This window comes from Sinocyclocheilus grahami, unplaced genomic scaffold (assembly GCF_001515645.1).
Source record: "Sinocyclocheilus grahami isolate Dianchi unplaced genomic scaffold, SAMN03320097.WGS_v1.1 scaffold603.1, whole genome shotgun sequence".
Taxonomy (NCBI): domain Eukaryota; kingdom Metazoa; phylum Chordata; class Actinopteri; order Cypriniformes; family Cyprinidae; genus Sinocyclocheilus; species Sinocyclocheilus grahami.
The window spans coordinates 475,762-498,976 of record NW_015505782.1 but is presented as its reverse complement, the minus strand read 5'-3'; the positions used below and the strand labels follow the sequence as shown (position 1 = coordinate 498,976).

At 34.3% G+C, this 23,215-nt stretch overlaps 2 protein-coding genes across 3 annotated transcripts in view; one reads left to right on the top strand and one right to left on the bottom strand.

The window, feature by feature from the left end:
• Positions 1-905: 905 nt before the first annotated feature.
• Positions 906-21,829, top strand: LOC107557468 (diacylglycerol O-acyltransferase 1-like; the record flags this gene model as incomplete). Its single annotated transcript, XM_016240894.1, has 17 exons — positions 906-937; positions 3,876-3,967; positions 5,751-5,783; positions 13,191-13,280; positions 13,463-13,515; positions 14,515-14,620; positions 14,874-15,002; positions 15,627-15,701; positions 15,816-15,919; positions 16,004-16,042; positions 16,126-16,167; positions 17,792-17,836; positions 19,233-19,345; positions 20,249-20,314; positions 20,506-20,593; positions 20,698-20,760; positions 20,838-21,829. Coding segments are annotated over 17 exons (1,332 nt in total), but the record flags the coding sequence as incomplete, so codon positions are not given.
• An 846-nt stretch (positions 21,830-22,675) lies between these two features.
• LOC107557466 (cilia- and flagella-associated protein 20-like) overlaps positions 22,676-23,215 on the bottom strand; it is a 7,220-nt gene continuing 6,680 nt past the window's right edge. Inside the window, exons 4-5 of one of the 2 annotated variants that reach the window (XM_016240891.1) lie at positions 22,907-23,017; positions 22,676-22,826 (exon numbers count right to left, since the gene is read on the bottom strand). In XM_016240891.1, coding sequence (XP_016096377.1) covers positions 22,821-22,826; positions 22,907-23,017 — 117 coding nt within the window. In that variant the 3' untranslated portion in view covers positions 22,676-22,820. The remainder of the gene's footprint in view (positions 22,827-22,906; positions 23,018-23,215) is intronic. The other variant, XM_016240892.1, reaches the window with a different exon arrangement.

The window sequence follows — 23,215 nt, the reverse complement described above, 5'->3', positions numbered from 1 at the left end:
ATAAATATTATAGAGAGAGAGCGCGCAATTATTATTTATTAATAAGTACAATTTAAAAAATAATAATAATTACCTAAATAAATTATATAATATTATAAAATATAAAATAAATGATGTTTTAAATAATACATTTTCATACAATAATAACACTGTCACTTCTAAATGTACTACTAATCATCATTACCATCATTTGGATTAAAACATTATAAGATGTAACCTAGGGCAAAATAAATAAATAAATAAACAATTGTAATCTCAGAACATCCTGTGCAATAAATCTAAATATCTTAGACAATCCGATGTCTGTCTCATATCAGAGATAAAGCAAAGTATATTTCTTGATATGATCTTCTTAAAAGCACATCAAATACAACAAACAGGGCAAATATTAAATGGAAAACGCACATTATTCTAACCTGAACTTGTGTCTACATTACACAAGTAAGGCCTAACTTGTCAGATTTATAGAAACTTTCCAAATTCATCTTTGTGTATGCTTTGGATAGCTAAAACAATACATGTAATTAGTTAGTTATTTGTGTATTAGGCCTATATATACAGTATATATATATATATACACTCTAAAAAAATGCTGGGTTAAATACAACCCAGTGCTGGGTAAAATAGGGAGAAACCCAGCAATCGGGTTCTTTTGGCCCAGAGGTTGGGTTACTACCTAGAAGGTTGTGTTTAACATTTAACCGCTGGGTCAAAACAGCCCAATTGCTGGGTTTGTCCCTATTTTACCCAGCACTGGGTTGTATTTAACCCAACATTTTTTAGAGTGTACATATGATATATAGCCTATAATTGTATCACCAACGAAACACAAAGTTCTTTATAAGTATAAACGCCGATCATTGCATGAGAGCAAATGCGTTTTATGACAAACTGTTGGCAAAACAAATCACAGCGATGCTGGCGACGACGCCTTCAGGTCAAATGTGTTATTCAACTATAATGTTTCTGACTTGATACATGAGCAGATGTCTCTCTCTCCACAGCTAGAATCTAGACAGATAGCGAGAATGATGCTTGTATACTGTAACACTGACACATGTGCAGGGATGTAGGCCTATGCCATTTTATTTGACTATTATTTATGCAATATTATGTTCAGTTATCATTTTAATTTCAGTTTAAGTTTTAGTCATTTTGTTATGTGCAATGTTATATTTCATTGTATTATTATTTCTATTGATCTTTATTTATTTTAATATATATTTTAAATTAATTTTTCATCTGGTATACTTTCTTTTATTTCAGCTTTATTTCAGTTAACGAAAACTATTTTTTTGATAGTTTTAGTTAACAATAACATCACTTTATTAGACATGTACCCTGGTAATTTCATAATGTACTATAATATTAACACTGTAACAGTAATAATATACTGTACAAATGCAGAGGCATATTGGCAGTGCTATTTAATGTAGTATTTTTATTCACCTGTTAGGTGAAATTTATTATATTTTATACTTATTTTTATGTAGCTTTTTATATTTCAGTTTCATTTTAGTAGTTTTTGTGCTTCAGCTTTGATTTATTTCAGTTATTTTCCGAGGCAACCTTTTAATTCTAAAAAGTTTTTTTAAAAGCTTCTTTTTTCAAGTTTAAGTTTTTCATTTTTATTTCAGCTTTATTTAAATTACCGAAAACTACTTTTAATAGTTTTAGTTAACAATAACAACACTGTTTATTGGACATGTAATTTCATAATGTACCATAATAGTAACACCATAACCATACCAAAGCAAGTGCATTTATTTAAAAGACAGCACAAGTGCACTTTTAAAGCAAAATATCTGACAGAAAGAAGCTTGCCTGGTTGCAAATGATCATATAGTGATATAAAATTCTTATACATCCATGCATATTTGCTGATTTTCTAGTTGTAACCAATGACAAACATATGGATTTCAGTTTTGTTAAACATTTTCTGTATGCACATATTCAGTTACTAATACATTCAGCATTTGGTAGTCACTAACTATAAGTTTAATTAATGCTCTGTACCTTGGAAGTGAAAATGTAAAGTGAAGTGACATGTGGCCAAGGTGACCCATACTCAGAATTAGTGCTCTGCATTTAACCCATCCAAAGTGCACACACACAGCAGTGAACACACACCCGGAGCAGTGAGCAGCCATTTATGCTGCGGCACCCGGGGAGCAGTTAGGGGTTCATTGCCTTGCTCAAGGGCACCTCAGTCGAGGTATTGAAGGTGGAAGAGAGTGCTGTACATTCACTCCCCCCACCCACAATCCCTGCTGGTACGAGACTCAAACCCGCAACCTTTGGGAGGTTACCTAACTCTCTAACCATTAGGCCACGACTTCCCCCTTCATATGCACACTGAAGATTTGCAGGAAGGTTTATGGAGGTCAGGACTGCGAAATGGTGCAAGCGCGCACATGGAGTAATCACAGTATCATAACTCCAGCAGCAGTCAGTCACATACAAAACCCGCAACCTTTGGGAGGTTACCTAACTCTCTAACCATTAGGCCACGACTTCCCCCTTCATATGCACACTGAAGATTTGCAGGAAGGTTTATGGAGGTCAGGACTGCGAAATGGTGCAAGCGCGCACATGGAGTAATCACAGTATCATAACTCCAGCAGCAGTCAGTCACATACAGTATTTCACTTCAGTTGATGGCTCACTCTGGTCTGCTTGGGATTGAAGCTGTGACCGTTGTGTTAAAAGCACTGAAGGCTAATCATGATTCTTCCTCAAGCCTCCTAAACCGAGAATGGAAGTGAAAGAACTTGTGTAATGCTGGTTCTCCTTTCCGTGCATGTGTCAAACTCAGTTAGGTTTTAAATGACATTCACAAAAACCATAACAGACACGTTCAGAACAACTAGCACACTGTTCCTGTGTAATATATACTGTACAATGCACATTAATCTTCACATTTGCAGTATACTGTATATAAAAGTACACAAGAGGTGTAGTGTTATAGTTTTTATTATTATTTTGAATTAGCTTTTATATTTATACTTTTAGCTTTTATTGTAATTTGAGTTTAAGTTTTAGTCATTTGTCATTTTATTTGTTTTTATATTTTAATTAATTTTAATGTATAAATATATATATTTTTTAGGTTTAATAATTTTGGTACTTCAACTTCTAATTTTGATACTTCTTTCTAATTCTTTTAATATTTTTCACTTAATATTAATATTTTTAATTTATAGAATTTTAAGTTGAATAATTTTAGTACTTTAATTTCATTTAGTTGTCAACATTTCTAATCTTTTAACTTTAAGGTTTTTCTTTAATATGAATATTTATATTTATTTCAGCTTTTAGAAGTAGCGAGAACTATTTTAATCGTTTTAGTTAACGTTAACAACACTGATGTAGATCTCTTCAGGTAAAGGTGTGAAGGTTGAGCCACTCCTGGTAATGAGCTGTTGTCAAGTGAAATCACTGATAAAACCGATAAGATCAACATGGCCTCAATCTTTAATAACCTTTATCAATCACTCCTCATACACTCAAACACAGAGTGAGATTGCTCAAACTCTGGCATTTCGTCACCCATTTCAACATTTACTTGTTCTCAATCAGTGTCTTACAGTATAAACTCAGTGTCAGGGATGCTATGATGTCTGAATGTCATTGCATCAGATAGCGACATATTGAGTGTAAATGCACTCAAATGCTGCAGGATCTTTTCTTGGAATTTCTTTATGACACTTGGTTGATATGTTATTTCTTGCTATGGCATTCAGACATTTTAAGTGTCCAAATACTTTTCTGGGCTGTAGTCTGAAGCCTTTAATATCTGTTATATCAGACCAGAAATACATATGCACAACTTATTGGTAAAAAGCATGCTTGACTCATTTTGTCTGTCTCTTCAGCTGCCATAAGCTGCAGGAGTCGCTGCTCAGCTCCAGTAGCGGCTACAGCAACTACAGAGGAATCCTCAACTGGTGTGTGGTCATGCTGGTGAGTCTCCAGAACATGTAATGTCCAATATTACATGTCCATAAAATATCCATGTTTTCTCTAGATGATAACAGATTTGGAAAAATGTAGCATTACATCACTTGCTCACCAATGGATGCTCTGCAGTGAATGGGTGCCGTCAGAATAAGAGTCCAAACAGCTGATAAAAACATCACAATAATCCACAAGTAATCCACGCCATCAATTAACATCTTGTTTAGTCAAAAGCTGCATGTTTAATAAGTCATTTTAACTTGTGAACAGTGCTTGATCTGTGCATATTTCTCTCCTGATTCGGACGAGTTTCACTGGAGAAAGTAATATTACGGATAGGACTCATATTTTAGCCCGAAGAAAGTAAAAAATATCTTGATGGATTTGTTTCTTACAAACATGCAGCTTTTTCACTTCACAAGATGTTAACTGATGGACTGGAGTGGTGTGGATTCTGACGGCACCCATTCACTGCAGAGGATCCATTGGTGAGCAAGTGACGCAATGCTACATTTCTCCAAATCTGTTGCCATGAAGAACCCACATTCAAGCCATTATTCCACGAAAACCATCAGTTTGGTTTGAAAAAGCATGTAAAAGTAAGACTTTTCAAAGTGTATCGGTATTGTAAGATGACTGTGCCAGTGCTATGTTTAGGCCCTCGCTGTTACCTGAACATAAATACTGACACTCAGTTGGCCTTGAACCTTTGAATGGCTTCGGTCTTAGCACACTGGTTATTTTTGTTCTCTCTTCTGCTGGAATCTTTCCCTGTGTTTGTCCTCAGATGCTCTAGAACAACAGAAATGAAATCTAGATGGAACCATCTAGTAATTCATCATGCATTTGCCTGAATGATCAAAAAGACTATGTTTGCCCTTCATCGCGGTCATACACGTCAGGTTCATTCTGGGCTATTGTGAACAAAATAGGATTGAATCGAGTAAGAATTTGACCTTTATCCTTGGCTCCGGTCTCGTATAATCATATGACACAATGCCAGACGTATTAGTTACAGAGTAAGATTTCTGCAGTGGAAACAGAGAGAAGTGACTGAAGTTTAACTCAGGTTGTTGTGACAGCCTCGATTCACATGAGTTCCCACATTAAACCGTACAATTCAACCCAGAGGGTGTTTATTCCTCCGCTCGCTTGCTCTCTCTCTCTCTCTCTCTCGCTGTCTGTTTGTTTGTCCTCTCAAAAGAAGCAACAGCAAGGCGTAATTTTCTAGTCGCTGTTGGAGGTTTAATGCATTCATTTCGTGTTAAGTGTCAAAGAGAGTTCAGACTCAAAAATACTAACAAAAATGACCATGCATAACTTGTTTTATCGGCAGTGTTATTTTAGTGCTATTTATATAATATAATGTTATAGATATTTTAATTTTAGTTTGTTGTTTTGTTAAACATTATTTTATTAGTTGTATTTCACTTTAATTTATTTGTATTTCACTTGTAGTCATTTCAGTACTTTAAACTTAAACTTATTAATTTCAGGTAGTTGCCAAAGCAACATTTTTGTTTTTTTTAGGTTTAAGTTTTTCATCTAAAATGTATGTTTTATTTGATTTCAGCTTGATTTTAGTATTAATTAGACCTATATAATATTAAAATATTGTTAATATTTTGAATTAGCTTTTATTTTAATATTTTAAATTTTAGTTTTAGATTAAGTTTTAGTAATTTTGTTATGTGATTTTGCCTTTTTTTTAAATGTTTCTATTTAGTTTTAATGTGTTTTTATTTCAATATTAGTTGAAATAAAAATGTTATTAGTAATATTAGTCATTTTAGTACTCAACTTAAACTTAGTGGTTGTGAACTTAAACGTTTTTCATCTAATATTTATTTTATTTTAGTTCATTTTTGACATTATTTCTTTCATTTCAGTGACTGAAAAGGGTTTTGAATAGTTTTAGCTTCAACCCAAACTTATTTCAGTTACTTTTCCAAGGTAACTTGTTACTTTTTTGTTGTTGTTTTAAGTTAAAAATTGTCATCTATTATTTGTTTTTATTATATTTCAGCTTTATTTCAATTACCAAAAATTATTATTTAGTAATTTAGTATTTTTAGTACTTCAACCTTAACTTATTTATTCCGGATAGTTGCAAAGGCAGCTTTTTAAGTTATAAGGTTTTTTGTTTGTTTAAGTTTTTAATCTAATATTTGTATTTTATTTTATTTCAACTTTATTTTATTTACCAAAAAAGATTTGTAATACTTTTAGTTTTAGTTAACAACACTACAACACTGTTTATTGGACCTATACCCTGGTAATATCATAAGATACCATAATATATATATACATATATATATATATATACCATAATAGCAGCTGCATAAAATAAATCTCACAGGAGATTGGAAAGTGTCTTGCTGAAACCCTTTGGCTGTCCTAGAGTGACCTTTGACCCACTAACAGATCCTGCCAGCTCCATCGGCAGGCTATAAATACAGTGTCAATGACTCTGACAGTTAATATTCTGAGGATGTATACGCTAATGCTACAGGGACGCCACTTATGATGATATGTCAGTCAAAAGACAAACCGTCCTTCAAGTCAATCTCTGTCTGTCAGAGCGATCGGCAAAGTCTTAGAGCTTCTCTTCTCTGCTGTAATGAAAAGTCAAACACTTCCTGGGATTGCTTTAATGAACGCTCAGAAATGTCACCCGTCCTCTAAAAATAAACATCTATTTCTCCCTGAACCGCCGAGAAACTGGAGCAGCATCTTCAAAGCCATGGAAAGCAAATCACAGTTCTGAAACCAATATTAATCCTCGCTTTGAAACGCCATCGCATTGACGCTCTCTATGGGATTTAGCTTTTACTCCGTTTAATTTTTTGTACCATATTCCCATGGAATATCCTCAAATGCTTTGAATCCATTGATGGATAATTATGAAAGTCCAGTAGAAAGTGATTTCGGCTGGAGGAAATAGATGGAGAGCAACAGCGGGGTCCTGAAAGTCAAACTCTCATTAGTTTCTCCATAGAGAAAGACATTTTTAATAATAGTCAATAAACCTTTCAAAACAGAGCTTGGAGATTTTAAAGTGACAGTATTTTATATGGAAAGTCAGTGTTATTTCAGTGTCTTTTCTTTTTTTTAATTGTTTAATTGCTGAAATCATCCACCAATCAGGTTGCTGCTACCATGGAAATCTTGGTCTCTCTACACGATCAAATTGCTTGTATTTATGTACAGTAAAAAAAATTTGGTGTAGAAACAATTTTAACTCGGAGATTGCTAGTAAATTTCACAAACAATTGCAAAGAAATGGCAAGTAGCCCATTGAAATGAACATGAAATTTTAAAGTAAAATTGTATTTTCTTGTTAAATGTATATGTACTCAAATAATTTTTACAGGTTACAACTTTGAAAATAATTTTTTTTACAGTATTTATGTAGAATAACAAATAATAAATCATTTATTTATATATATATACTGTATATATACTGTATGTGTGTGTGTGTGTGTGTGTGATTTTTTTCATTTAATTTTATGTTGTACTTTTGTTTCATGGGTCTTTTATAGTAGTCTTATAGTAATTTCACTCATTAAAGAATTAAAAATTAAATAAAACATTATTATTATTATTATTTTAATCTTAAAAATCAAAGGTCTGTATATATTTTAATTGCTACAAAATTTCCATCCATGTGCACTACACAGTTTTAACATAAACTAATAAATTTAATGTGATTCATGCATAAATGAAACAGGTCAGATTTCTCTTCTGTAATAGTACTTATAAACTGAATGAGTTTCAAATACACAATAACCAGGTTTATATGTTTATCATCAATAAATCCAACTCGTTTCAATCTCCTGCATCTTAACTAATTAAATATTGCTTGTTTGGAATAAATGCATTTTGAAAATAGAATTATTTCAATAGAATCGATGTAAATAGTTAATAATAAACTAAGCCATGATTTTTGAGTGCAGAAATCTGACCTGTTTCATTAATGTAGGACTGACAAATATGCACCACGTTACGTTTATTAGTTTATGTAGAACTGTGTAATCCAAATGGATGCACATTTTATATGCAATTCAAATACATAAATCTTACATTTAGGCTTAAATATTTGAGGGTTCAAGTCAATGGCAAGTGGAAAAGACCACAAATACACAATAACCAGGTTTATATGTTTATCATCAATAAATCCAACTCGTTTCAATCTCCTGCATCTTAACTAATTAAATATTGCTTGTTTGGAATAAATGCATTTTGAAAATAGAATTATTTCAATAGAATCGATGTAAATAGTTAATAATAAACTAAGCCATGATTTTTGAGTGCAGAAATCTGACCTGTTTCATTAATGTAGGACTGACAAATATGCACCACGTTACGTTTATTAGTTTATGTAGAACTGTGTAATCCAAATGGATGCACATTTTATATGCAATTCAAATACATAAATCTTACATTTAGGCTTAAATATTTGAGGGTTCAAGTCAATAGCAAGTGGAAAAGACCAGTGTGTGTGTGTGTGTGTGTGTGTGTGATGAAATGAACTGGAGTCCCACAGCCTTAAAGCAATTACCATAGCATGGATCTATGTGCTAAATCAATTAGCAATATGCTTTTAATGAGGTCAGGGTTGAGTCTGGCAGCTTTCCCGACGCAAATCTAATCAAATGGCCTTTGGAATGAGAAAGTCTTTCAGCAAATCCTCTTCTGTCGTAAATTATCGACGGCGGCTCTGAGGTTACCAGTGGTTCAAAGTCTTCAGGCCTTGTGTTTTAATAAAAAATGAAAGCCTTCAGGTGCTTTGTTATGCTTTTAATGAAGAAAATGCCCAAATCACAGAGAATTTAGTTTAAATAAAGGCCGATGTAACATTCAGAACAAGTTCATTTTCAGTAGCTGAGTCTGAAATATGAGCGCAGAAGCCTAAAGCATGAAAACTGCTCTAAAAGGTCAGATGTGTTTACAGCTGCGTTTATCAGACTGGAGTGCTTTATCTGAGGTTGTCTATATTGTTGTGCTGTAGACTTTGCTCTCTGCTAGTGACAATATTTAAAAACAATATTATGGTGGATACAACACAATCTATTTTAGAGTGTACATATGCTAAACATTTTTAAGCAGTAGTTCACTTAAAAATTAATATTTCCTGTAGATGAGTTTGTTTCTTTATGGGAACAGATTTGGGGAAATGTAGCATTACATCACTTGCTCATTAATGGATGCTCTGCAGTGAATGGGTGCCGTCAGAAGGAGAGTCCAATAATCCACACCACTCCAGTCCAGCAATTAACGTCTTGTGAAGTGAAAAGCTGCATGATTGTAAGAAACAAATCCATCATGTTTGTTTCTTCTTTGAACTGTTGTTTCTGGCTAAAATATGAGTCCTCTATCAATAATATTGCTTTCTCCAGTGAAAAGGTGGTCTCGTCTGAATCAGGAGAAAAATATGCACAGATCGAGCACCGTTTAAAAGCCAAAACAGTTGTAAACAGATATGTGGGTGGATTGTGTGATGTGAGAGGACAGCAGGAGATGGACTCTTACACTAGAGGAAGTGTTTTTTATGGATTATAGACTCATATTTTGGCAACGGTATTACGTTTAAATGCCTTAACGAGCAGGTCATATGGGTTTTTGAAAAATATCTCTTTTGCAGTTTATAACGTAGCTATCCTTAAATGGAAACAATCTGCAAAGTTGTTAATCAAAAAAGTGCATGATAAATAAAGATATTGTTTCTCAAAAGAGAGAGTCGTTTCTGAATCGCCTTAACGAGTCGTCATATTTTTGAATCTTTTGCCTGTTACCGGTCTACGTCACTGGGTAACACATTTGCATAATCCCCGCCTGCCCGCGAGTCTGACCTGCCCACAAACACTTCCGCTAGTTACTGTGTTTACATCATGTGGAGAAGACGCTGTGTTCAAGGATACCACAGAAATACAATTCCAACCTTTTGTTGTGTGTGCTTGTCATTTTACCGAGGACTGCTTCTCTAATCTTGGCTTTTATCTTCGTTGGCTTCTAATCTTTTTAATTTGGACTAGCGAGCTCTCCGAACCACAACCTGTAAGTACGATTGATACGTGATGTGTACAGGTGATGTACACCTAGTGCAGCTTTAGGTTTCCAGGTAAAGTACGATATTACTGTCTTACTGAAGTCTTTCTGATCATTCGCTGTGGACCCACTATTTCCTAAGAATGTGTCGATTAACGTAGACTGACGTTGTTCTAATAATTACTTCGTTTAATAATAAAGAATGTAGTGTAGCGCACAGACTTTATAATCATTGTGAAATTGCTGTTTATTTTGTTGCACCAATGGTAGCGCTCGCTAACTTGCTCAAGGACTCCTCTCTGTGCCAATCACAGCAGGCTTGGCCAGCTGACCAATCAGAGTAGAGTAGGCTTATGGAAGGGAGGGGTTTGCTCCGAACTTGCTTGGAACGAATCGTTTCGAAATCATTGGCAAATGACTCTAATATTAAATGTATATTCTGAGAAAATTACAATGTTTTCTGAACTTAGATGCATTTAAACCTGTTGTAGGGGACTCCAACACAATATTAGGACACTTTAAAATACCATATGACCTGCTTTTTAAAGATAGATTTGTTTCTTACAAACACGCAGCTTTTCGCTTTACAAGTAGGGGTGACTCTGATCAACTCACGATGCGATATGATTCACAATACTGATTTCACAATATGATTTTCTCACCATTTTATTAACAAAATGTGATTTGAGACAAATTATAAATGAAATGGTGTCTTTTTGTTATTTCTCAGACAAATGCGGCACAGCTCTTTGTGAAATTGAAATATGTCCAATAACAAAACGAAACTGATTGAACTTTTTAAAAGAAATCCCAAATAAAATAAATAATACAAAATTCAAGAAATATAAACAAGCTAAAGCTTTGCCTGTGCTCTTTCCATTTAAAATAAGAGGAAACCACTGCGTTTTAATCACGATCCAGACAAAGTTGCTGCACACATGCAGTTTTTTATAAGTTAGATTATATAATTTCGAAATCTGAAGCAGAAACAGAATATTTTGACTTTAGCTTTGTGAAACTATACTATACAAAATCTGAAAGAAACAGAAACAGCAGACGGGCCGAATGAGATGCAAATTCACTCTCTAACAGCAGGTGGCGCTTTTGGAACAGCAGTGATACAGCGTTTCCTTGGTTACCGCTATAAACAAAGCAGCCCCCCCCCCATTTGTATCGCAATTCGTTTAACATCTCAACTAACTTGAATCGTCACATATTTTTATGATTTTCAACCGGCTTGTGGTGCATCGTTGCTTGGACTCGCATTCTGACGGCACCCATTCACTGCAGAGGATCCAGTCTGTCTGTCTGTCTGTCTATATCTATCTATCTATCTATCTATCTATCTATCTATCTATCTATCTATCTATCTATCTATCTATCTATCTATCTATCTATCGTCAGTCTGTCTATCTGTCTATCTATCTATCATCGTCTGTCCTGTAAAACATATAAATTATATACACATACATTTCTATTCATTCATACATATTATTTATAATAGAAAATAATGTGTCTGTCTGTCTGTCTGTCTGCCTGTCTGTCTATATCTATCTATCTAGCATCGTCTGTCTGTCTGTCTATCTGTCTGTCTGTCTATATTTATCTATCTATCTATCTATCTGAGCAGCATATAGTGCACTAATCGCTGGGCTCGTCCCTCTGGAGAAAGACACTGTAGTAATGATTTGATGGGCGCTTCTGCCAGGTGTTGAATGCACTATTTATTCAGCATTAGCGTTAGCAAAAGTGAGGCTTTTAATGACAAACACCAATAGCAATACAGTCATATTTATTTATTTATTTATTTGTTTGCTTGTATGTATGAATAAAATGGAGCTCTAAAAAAAGCTAGTTTTTAGAAACTGTAAAATTGTAAGATTTAAATATTTGTCATATGTTATTTATATTAAATAGTATAATGTTTATATATAAAATAATTTTATATACTAAAAATTATTATAAATTATATTATAAAACATATAAATTATATACACATACATTTCTATTCATTCATACATATTATTTATAATAGAAAATAATGTGTCTGTCTGTCTGTCTGTCTGTCTATATCTATGTATCTAGCATCGTTTGTCTGTCTGTCTATCTGTCTGTCTGTCTATATTTATCTATCTATCTATCTATCTATCTATCTGTCGTCTGCCTGTCTGTCTGTCTGTCTGTCTAACGGTCTATTAGTCATTCCCTTCTCAGAACTGATTTAACTGTAATTTCAGTAGAAATACAAGAAGAAACAAATACCGTGGAAACCAAAAATTCCACAATTGTTACTATTTTTTATTTTAGCGCTATACAACGATAACAAATTGGTATGAGAAGTACTTCAGCAGCACTGTGTGAAGCTTTAGGCTTTTCTGTCTTTTTATTTTTTTTTAATTAGGCACTGACGTTTTTAGTGACTAATATAAACACGATTGTATTATACAATAGTATGTATTTTTTTTAAGTTTATATAATGCCTATCTTCTACTTTACCTAATAGTTTTATCATATTCGGTTGTTGTTTTTATCTGTTCGCGTGACATGTGTGAGTGTGACGCTATTGCGCAGGCGTCTATCTATCTATCTATCTATCTATCATCTGTCTGTCTGTCTGTCTGTCTGTCTGTCTGTCTGTCTGTCTATCTATCTATCATCGTCTGTCTGTCTATCTATCTATCATCCTCTGTCTGTCTGTCTGTCCGTCCGTCCGTCCGTCTGTCCGTCCATCCATCTATCTATCTACATATATGTCAATGAAAAAATCTTTCTCTTTCTCTATATAATGATTTAATGTACTATGTAATTATTATAAATATTAAAATGTATTATTTATTATATTTTTATTATATAAATGTATCATTTATTATAAATAAAATTATACTATTATTATAAATATATGTATTGATTTTATGTACTAAAAATTATTCTGAATTATATAATAAAATATGTAAATTATATTATAAATTTCTATGAATTATATATACATACATTTATATACATGCATACATAATATTATTGGTTTAAAACAACAAATTATTTTCATAAAATTATTTATTTATATACATGAATTTATATATGTATATACAGTATGATGAAAAATTGAAGGTAATGTTTACGTAACACATTAAAATGTGCGGTTTCTCATTAGAAAACCATCTAAATGACATTATCTCCTCTTGTCTTCAGATATGGCATTCTGGTGGACCCCATCCAGATCATCTCTCTCTTCCTGAAGGACCCGTACAGCTGGCCGGCTCTGTGCCTGATCATTGGTATGATGAGTGTGTGCTTTGTGACCGACAGTAGATTCATTCAGATCAGCTCAAGCTGAAGACATCATTTCACACCACATTTACACTTTCTGTCATGCATAATGTAAGATCATAAAAATCCACGTCAATATTCCATGCATGCTCACTTCAATATGCCATGTCTAATCTGTTTGCTTTTGCAGTTTCCAATGGCTTTATAATGGCAGCTTTGTACATAGAGAGAAAGCTATCCGTGGTGAGTTGCATGCTGGGAATGAACTGTGTGATTACAGACATGGACTTACAAATATAACCGATTACACTATTACAAATAACCGATACACGAAGAGTGAATCTCACAATCCAGACAAAATCATGTCCAGATCACATTTTACCTCAAAATTAAAAATGTTTTTTTAAAAATAAAACTAAGCTTTTTCTTTTTAACTTTTAAGGTTTTCTTTGCATTGTGACATTATTCACATGACAGTTAAGCACATTTTTATCTAATTCTTATTATTGCTATGTGAAAATATCCCATTCTCATTACTGTAATGCAAAAAATATATATAATAAATTATGACAAATTATATAAATTATAAAATATTTGTTATTTGTGAATAAACAATAACAAAAAATTAAATATTAAAAACTTACTTATTATTTTATTTTAGCTTTGTAAGTATGTTTTGCAACATTTCTCATTTTTGTTTAATTTAAGTTAAATTCTAAATATAGCTAAAACTAAATAAAGTACAAATAAAAACTAAAACTTAATAAAAAAGCATATAGACATATTAAAAACAAAAAATAATAGTAATAATAAAAAAAATACTGAAAATGACAAAAGACTTAATTACTAAAACCTTAACTAAAATTAAACGTAAATGTAAAGTCTACAATATAAAATGAGATTATTATTATTATTATATATTATATAAAATACAAATACAAAATCTATGAAATATATATATATATATAACTAATAAATCGGACAAAAACACAACAAAATGTCAAATATATATATAAAAAAACTAAAATGTATATATATAAAAAACATTTTAATAATAATTTTTAATTTCACATAACATTTTTCACATTTATTTATTTTAAATTTATAATATACATTTGTAGTGGGGATGAAATATGACCTAGACCTGGATTTGATTATTTATTGCAGGTTAAATGTATATCTGTTAGCACAAGTGCTTTTTATTGCTGGTTTGTTTTAATAGTCATGTAATTGAATTTACAGGGCAGCATCTCAGAGGGCACCGGATCATTCCTTCATGGCATCAATCTTTCAGCTCTGTTATTTGTCCCAGCCGGTACAGTTCTCAGCCTGACCTCTATAACCCCAGGTATCACAGACATCTTCCACCTGTGTTCAGATGTTCACACTAACACCTTCAACCTTCGGTCTTACAGGAAAACGTTGTTTCTCATGCATTAACTACCAAAACCTCTATCAGTGGCATTTTTTACTTTGTGACCATGTGATTTGGTTGTGGGTTTAACTAGAAAATGATGTTTGTTTTTTTATGTAATCCTTGTTGGCGTGTTGGAAATATATTGTTGTGTGAGTAATCATGCTGTCTCGTGGCTGTGTTTCAGTGGGTGGTGTTCTGGCGTTGAGTGTCTTCACCATTCTCTTCCTGAAGCTGTATTCATACAGAGACGTCAACAAATGGTGCAGAGAGATCAGACACGCCAAAGCCCGAACCCTGTCCCGCTCTCACTCCTGTGAGTAACACTCCAACCTCACCAAAAACTCACATTTTCATCATGCATTCATATCGGACATCAAGCAAATTCTAATATTCACATGCATTTCTGTGCATGAATGCAAATGCTTCTAGATACACAGTCTCTGTTGTGAAACGCATCATTGCACAAATCCTAATGCAAGTATGCAATGCATGTATAGCATGCATTAGAGCTAACATTACAATATATCCCTCTCCGTATGAATGCATTGTTTTGATTTGCATTGAATTGTTTATTTTGCACCAGTAATACCTGCCGCTTGTCCTCCTGTAGCACCTGCGGTTCATAAACCCTGTATTTTCTCATCTGTTGTTTGCTGTGAAGGGCTCTCAGTGTTTGTCTGAATCTGTACAAACAGACTGAGATGTGAGAGGCATTGTTTCTGTTTGCGTGAGCACTAACGCTGTGCTGTACTGCCACATGCATGCTGGACAAAGAACAACAGCACATTTAATGCAAACTTTACCATCAGCATCGTTTAAAAAAAAATAAAAGTGTGAGCTATGAACTGCCTAGCAACACAGATTGTTGTGTTTGGTCTCCTGGCAGAGAATATCTGAATGAATTCAGTGTGTGTTAATGTTTCATTTTCTCCCGCAGGCCCGTCTGTGCACAAAGCCAACGGCACGACCGGATACACACACGTGAGCTATCCAGCAAACCTCACACACAGAGGTCAGTCACTACACAACCTGTTTAATAAGGAATATCAGCTCGCTTGTAATTAAAATATCAATTCAAATATTTAAATGGAATTAATAACTAATTTATTTTATTATTTTGTTACAGACATTTATTATTTTATTTTCGTTCCAACTCTGTGTTACGAGCTGAACTTCGCGCGCTCTCCACGGATACGGAAGCGTTTCTTACTGCGCCGACTGCTTGAGATGGTGAGAGACAGCATGTGACCGCAGAAACTCATATTTACAGTTTGCACTTTCTGATAATGTTATACCTGTTTTTCTTTCTTGCAGGTGTTTTTAATGCAGTTGATGCTGGGATTAATACAGCAGGTATGCAAAGAGTAGTTTTAATTGAGCTTATTTGTGTGTGTATGGCATGATGTTTTTAATTACTCTTTTTTTTCTTTTAATAGTGGATGGTTCCAACGATTCAGAACTCAATGAAACCCTTTCAGGTAGAATCGCACTGTAAAGTCTATAATAGTCTGAAAAATCCAATTTCATAAAGGAACAGTTTATTGAACCTTTAGACAAAATACAAAAAAAAAAAGAGTTTGCATATGTGACCCTGGACCATAAAACCAGTCATAAGGGTCAGATTTTCGAAATTGAGATGTATACATACATGTGACCGCAGAAACTCATATTTACAGTTTGCACTTTCTGATAATGTTATACCTGTTTTTCTTTCTTGCAGGTGTTTTTAATGCAGTTGATGCTGGGATTAATACAGCAGGTATGCAAAGAGTAGTTTTAATTGAGCTTATTTGTGTGTGTATGGCATGATGTTTTTAATTACTCTTTTTTTTCTTTTAATAGTGGATGGTTCCAACGATTCAGAACTCAATGAAACCCTTTCAGGTAGAATCGCACTGTAAAGTCTATAATAGTCTGAAAAATCCAATTTCATAAAGGAACAGTTTATTGAACCTTTAGACAAAATACAAAAAAAAAAAAGAGTTTGCATATGTGACCCTGGACCATAAAACCAGTCATAAGGGTCAGATTTTCGAAATTGAGATGTATACATAATGTGAAAGCTGAATAAATAAGCTGTCCATTTATGTATGGTTTGTTAGGATAGGACAATATTTGGTCGAGATACAACTATTTGAAAATCTGGAATCTGAGGGTGCAAAAAAATCTAAATATTGAGAAAATCATCTTTAAAGTTGTCCAAATGAAGTTCTTAGCAATGCATATTAATAATCAAAAATGAAGTTTTAATATATTTACAGTTGGAAATTTACAAAATATCTTCATGGAACATGATCTTTACTTAATATCCTAATGATTTTTGGCATAAAAGAAAAATCTATAATTTTGCCCCATACAATGTATTTTTGGCTATTGCTACAAATATACCCAAGTGACTTAAAACTGCTTTTGTGCTGCAGGGTCACATCTGTGTTTTTGTTTAGTATCACATCTGATACATCAGGATTTTATGGCTCATATAGTATGATCTAGTGAGGATATGGAGAGAAAAAATACCTCAGTTTTATTCAAAAGCTCAAACTGAGCAAAAATATGCCAGACTACTGACTATAAAATAATATAAATACCAGCTGTCACTCTACATTTGTCAGTAATGTCTCATAAGATGAGATTTAAATGCTTACTGTTATGATCAAACCATATGTGCAATGCAATACAATTATGGTTGAGAGACGAACAAATAAACGTTCCTCAAAAGCCCGATGATCATATTTGACTCACATTTGAACATGATTTTTCTCATAAATGATGTAGTAAATCTAAGTAAATCTTCAGTCCAGTAAGTATTTGTCTTGAAATGTTACTAACAATTTAAAAGGTGTTCTTGTTTACTTTATAAAAATCAGTAAAGATTTCAGAGCAAGAAGACCTGTGAAGCACGAGCTGAAGGTGGACGTTTGTATAAAGATGCTAAAAAGTATAAACTATCAATCAGATGACAGAAAAATGCATTTAAATTGTCCAGGGTTTGAACACTTTGTACTGGTTAGGCATACAGAAATACTTCTTTAACATGTTGTTTTTATCTATTTTTTATTTTTATGCGTTGATTGAACATAAAGTCTCTGTCTCTTTAAACAGGACATGGATTTCACTAGAATCATTGAACGTCTGCTGAAGCTCGCTGTAAGTGTCCGGAGAAACCAATGCAAACAGATGCTGTTGTTGTCATGGATGGACTTTTGTTGCTAGAGCTTTTGCAGGTGCTGTTGATATGGCTGCTGTTGCTATAGCTTTCACTGTGGCACTTGCTGTTGCTTGCAGCTTGCAGTTTTCCCTGTAGCTGATCAGCTCAGTACAGTCATCATTAAAGGGGTCATATGACGTTGCTAAAAAGAACATTATTTTGTGTATTTGGTGTAATGCAATGTGTTTATGCGGTTCAAGGTTTAAAAAACACATTATTTTCCACATACTGTACATTATTGTTTCTCCTCTATGCCCCGCCTTTCTGAAACACGTTGATTTTTACAAAGCTCATCGGTCTGAAAAGCGAGGTGTGCTGTGATTGGACAGCTATCCAGTGCGTTGTGATTGGCTGAATACCTCAAGCGTGTGACGAAAATGTTACGCCCCTCACATACTGTTGATGCCGTGTCCCGGCCGGAGCGATGAGACAAAAACATTAAAACCCATTATAAACGAGGCATTTGTTGCATCCAGTGGGGACATAATTACTGATTATAATGACTTGTACTGTCTTTTTACGCAAACTTACTTACAGGCTGCGAGTCAGAAGCGCCAGACTGTCCTTGCAAAGTTGGAACTGCCCCACTTTATAGAAACAGACAACGGCATTGTAGGCTACTCTCACAGGAAACAGTCCTCAACCTCCGCAAAATGTGCATCACACATCTGAATATTTGGGTTGAAGTGTTCTGGAACAGTGTTGTAAATACAACTTAACCACTGATTTCTAGTCGTGTCCTCTTTTGGAAGACCAAACAAAGTAGTTTCACTTTCATAACGAAACACACAGCGCCTTCACGACATGGCAGCGACGGCAACAATACTACAGCGAGAATAAAAGTTATGCCTTCTTTCTTTACGTGAACATTTGGGCGGCGTTATGCAAATCTTCCCACACAGTGATGTAGACATGTGGGGGCGTGTTAGAACGAGCCGTTTTAGGGGGGCGTGGACGAGTCTTAACTTTTATAAAGAATATCTCTTTGGATTTGAGACTTTAGTCTTTGCAACTTTACAGATCTTCTTTATGCACCAAGAGCTTGTAACACTCCAAAGAGAAAGGAAAACTTGAAATCGCATCATATGACCCCTTTAAACAATATGAATAGGATTCTGTAGAGGCAGCCAGTGGTTATCATAGAAATCAAAAATAAATGGACAAAAAAATATTGTAAATTATTGTATTTCATTAAAACAGAATTATACAGTTTAGCACTATAAAAAACGTTTAAATGCTGAATGCCACGATTGACCAATCAGAGGGGTCTGTGGCCCCTCCTCCTCAGAGTGTCTAATGGCACAAGCCCCACCCCTTCTTCCTGTCCCTCTACAGGTGCCCAATCATTTCATCTGGCTCATCTTTTTCTATTGGTATTTCCACTCCTCTATGAACTTCGTAGCTGAGCTCATGCTGTTCGGAGACCGCGAGTTTTACCGCGATTGGTGGTGAGTGGCTTCCTCCGCCCAGAGCTGATTTACACCTAGCAATACCTGCAGTATGTTAAAGTATCTTAACATTTAAACGTCTGTTTACACCAAGGATGATAACTATAAAAATATCTTCTATGAGAATAGAGAAGTCCACACTACAACTATAAAGACAGAGAAGAAATCAATAAAACAATAAAAACATTAACAGCCAATCAGAATCCATCCTTCTTTAAAAAGTTAACGGATTTAAAGTGGCAGACAACAAAACTGCAGCGTGAGCTTATAATAAACATAACGTTATCGACCGTTGGTTTGGATGCTATATAATCTTAGTCGTTATCGATTGTAATTTAAACAGTCCTAAATCGTAAGACAATAGCAAAATCTAGTCTAGACAGAGAAACAATATCTTTAGATATGGAAGCCTGTTTCAGTCACAAAATAAAAAATAAAAAAGGTAATTGCAACTTTTCTTCAGACTTTTTTCTTGCAATTATGACTTTTTTCTTGCAATTCTGAGTATATGTATCCCAATTCTGAATTGTTTCTCACATTTCTGAAAAATTGAGAGATGTTAACTTGCAATTGCGAGAAAAAAAAGTCAGAATTCTGAGTTTATATCTCGCAATTTTTTTTTTTACCAGAATTGTGAGAAACACAAGTTTTATTAGTTTTTTTTTCGTTTGTGAGAGAAACGGGCTTCCACATTTGTAATCACTTTCAGAGTGATTTAGTTCCACCTGATGAAAGATAAAAACATTGACAGCCAATCAGAATCCATCTGACTTTAAAGAGTTTGAGCATTCAAAGTGGCAGACGGCAAAAGATAAAACATTGTTGTGCATTTGGTGTGGATGCTCATTTCATGAGAAAAAGTTTTCACACTGTAAGTGTAATTAATGAGCTTTTTGTTCGCAGGAACTCTGAAACGATTCCGTATTTTTGGTCGAACTGGAACATTCCTGTTCACAAGTGGTGCCTACGGTGAGCTGGGGTTATCATCACTTTGTGATTGGATTTGTCTGTTATTTGTGTGCCAGAGGCGCTTTTTTTGCAGCAGTGTTGAGCTTTGTGTTCATATATTACGACAGAAATCAGTTCGGAGATAAGTTTGTTGTGTCTGTTCATGTCATACTGTAGTTTGTTCATTGATTTCTCATTCTGTTTCCCCTCAGACACTTTTATAAGCCCATGTTGGTGAAAGGAGTAAATAAGTTTGCAGCTCAGTTAGCCGTGTTCTTCCTGTCGGCATTTTTCCATGAGGTTTCATTCCACACTTACATTGCTACACTACAATTTACAGTCACGTTAGACTTTTTTCTTGTTTCTTTAATAGTCCTGATAATGTTTTATGTCATTTTTGCCAGTATTTAGTGAGTGTCCCTCTAAAGATGTTTCGGCTCTGGGCGTTTCTGGGAATGATGGCACAGGTCAGTCTTAAATATTCAATATTGCTTGTTGAATGTCAAATAAAATTCCTCATTTCACATTCTCTTTCCTGTTTCAGATCCCGCTCGCCTATTTTGTGGGCCGATTCTTGAGGGGAAACTACGGCAACGCCGCCGTCTGGATGTCGCTGATCATCGGCCAGCCGATCGCCGTGCTCATGTACGTCCACGACTATTACGTGCTGCATTATGGGAGTGCGGCGGAAGGCGTCGCCGCATGACAAAACCATATCTGCAATAACCGAGATGTTGAATGTAAAAACAATGCAAAAATTTAGAAGGGAAATATTAGATTTTTAACAGACTTCAGCCCAAATCAAATGTGATCCGAAAGACTTGAGCAGGTGTGTTTTATAAGGTGCAATCTAATGTTAACACCACCGGGCCAAAGCAGCACATCATTGCAATGCCTTCTCACTAATGTTTCACGCTTGACATTTTCATACCAAGATGATCCATTCAAAGAGGCGCAAAATCGAAAGTGTTTGTATTCTTCCGAATGCATTACAGAAGGGAACTCATTTGTGTCTGTAATTTAAATGTAATCTTTTTTTTTTATTCTTTGTGCTGTTGCTTTGGTGGTGTGATTGACTGAATCTGTGAGTTTTTGCACTTTATTCAGAAATGCATGACGTTTGTCAACCTTTTAAAGGCTAATTTGAAGAATGTAACTGCTTTTATGTTGATTTCAATACTTGCTGATCAATTTTAGTTTCTGAAAAGAGACGTATAAATACATTATATCAACATTGTACATGAATCTGGGAAATTGTTAAAGCCAAAATTTTATGTTGTGCCATTTAAATTGCCAGCAGTGTTATTTAAATGGGATTTAATGGGATTCAAGCACCAATAGGGCCAAGAAAGATGTAAGATGTCCTAGATAACGATATAACTGTTTCACAGAGGAACGATATCGTTGAAACCATCACAGCCTATCAGAATCCATCCTAACTTGAACAAGCGCAAACATTTAAAGCGGCAGATGACGTTATGGTCTGTTTGCGTGGACACACTCTAAAAAATGATGGGTTGTTTCAACCCAACTTTGGGTCAAATATGGACTAACCCAACTTTTGGGTTAAAAATTGAAAGTAAAAATTTAACCCAAAGGTTGGGTTAGTCCATATTTGACCCAAAGTTGGGTTGAAACAACCCATCATTTTTTAGAGTGCACTGATGTAGTTATAGTTGTTGGTGTGTGAACAGACCTTTATTCTGAACTTCATCACTTTGTTTTTTCAGGGGAATATTCCTGAGAATACTGAGATTTTTATATACCAAACCAACCGCAAATAATGGACACCAAATAAGAAGTGAGGCTGTATTTTGCCAAATATTTGACTTAAAACTTGGTACCAGACCTTTGGTGCATCCTGATTGGTCAAATATATATATATTCTCATATACTGTGAAGAGATTATACAGAAATAATTATTCTGTTGGCATCTGGTTAAAACATTTCGACTGCCGCGGTGCTTGGTCCCATTATTTGTGCGTGTTTGTTTTTTTTGGATCTCATAATTTACCATGCTTATGATAATACTAAGATGTAAATTTACTTTATTCCATTGTAACTGCTGCAATCAGGTGTGATAGATTTGTTTGAAGAGTTTTTGAATTACATTTGAAGTACCTTTCTACAAAACATTTGACAGATAGATTTAATAACCAGCAGATTTTTCCTGTGAAAGCCAAAGTTTGTAACCGAAGACACGTTACATTTTCCCTGTACGGTTTTGGCAGCTCATGTTCCAGTTTAATAAATCTTTTCAAACATCAGCATATCTAGTTGTGTATGAAATATGATGTGACGATATCTAGAGAAAATTGCTTTGTTCCCCTTTTGTATGTCGCTTTGACGCATAAATGTAAAATAATCAGAAAAAGATCGGGGTTCACTTTGTGCATATAAAATATTTATTCAGCAGATGGAAACCAATCACATAGATCCGAAAAACAACAAAAAGACAGTGCCACTAGAAATCCATCCTATATGAACGTGTGTAGATAAAAGAAAGAGAGGAATCCCATCTGCTGTGTCACTGCTGTGGAGAAAATACACGAGATTAATACACAACGGTGTAAAGATATGATTCCGCACATGAGCAGGCATGATGAAGCTCACCTTTGCTTTGTTTTGTACTGGTAAATAGAGTTTAAATTCAGCGGGGAGCTCGTCCTCAGAGTACAGCCGGTCAGAGAAATACACCCTCCTGATGCGACAGTTTGCGTGAATCTGAAAGACACGAGGACAGGACAGGACAGCCATCATCAACCCCATAAACCCCTGAATCACAGTCTTTAGTTTCAAGCTATCTCTAATAACAGCTTATATCATGAAGGTTTGCTGACATTAGAAATTATTTTTGTATTGGCAGATTTTAAAAGCACTGTTATTCATTCTTTCATATATATATATATATATATATATATA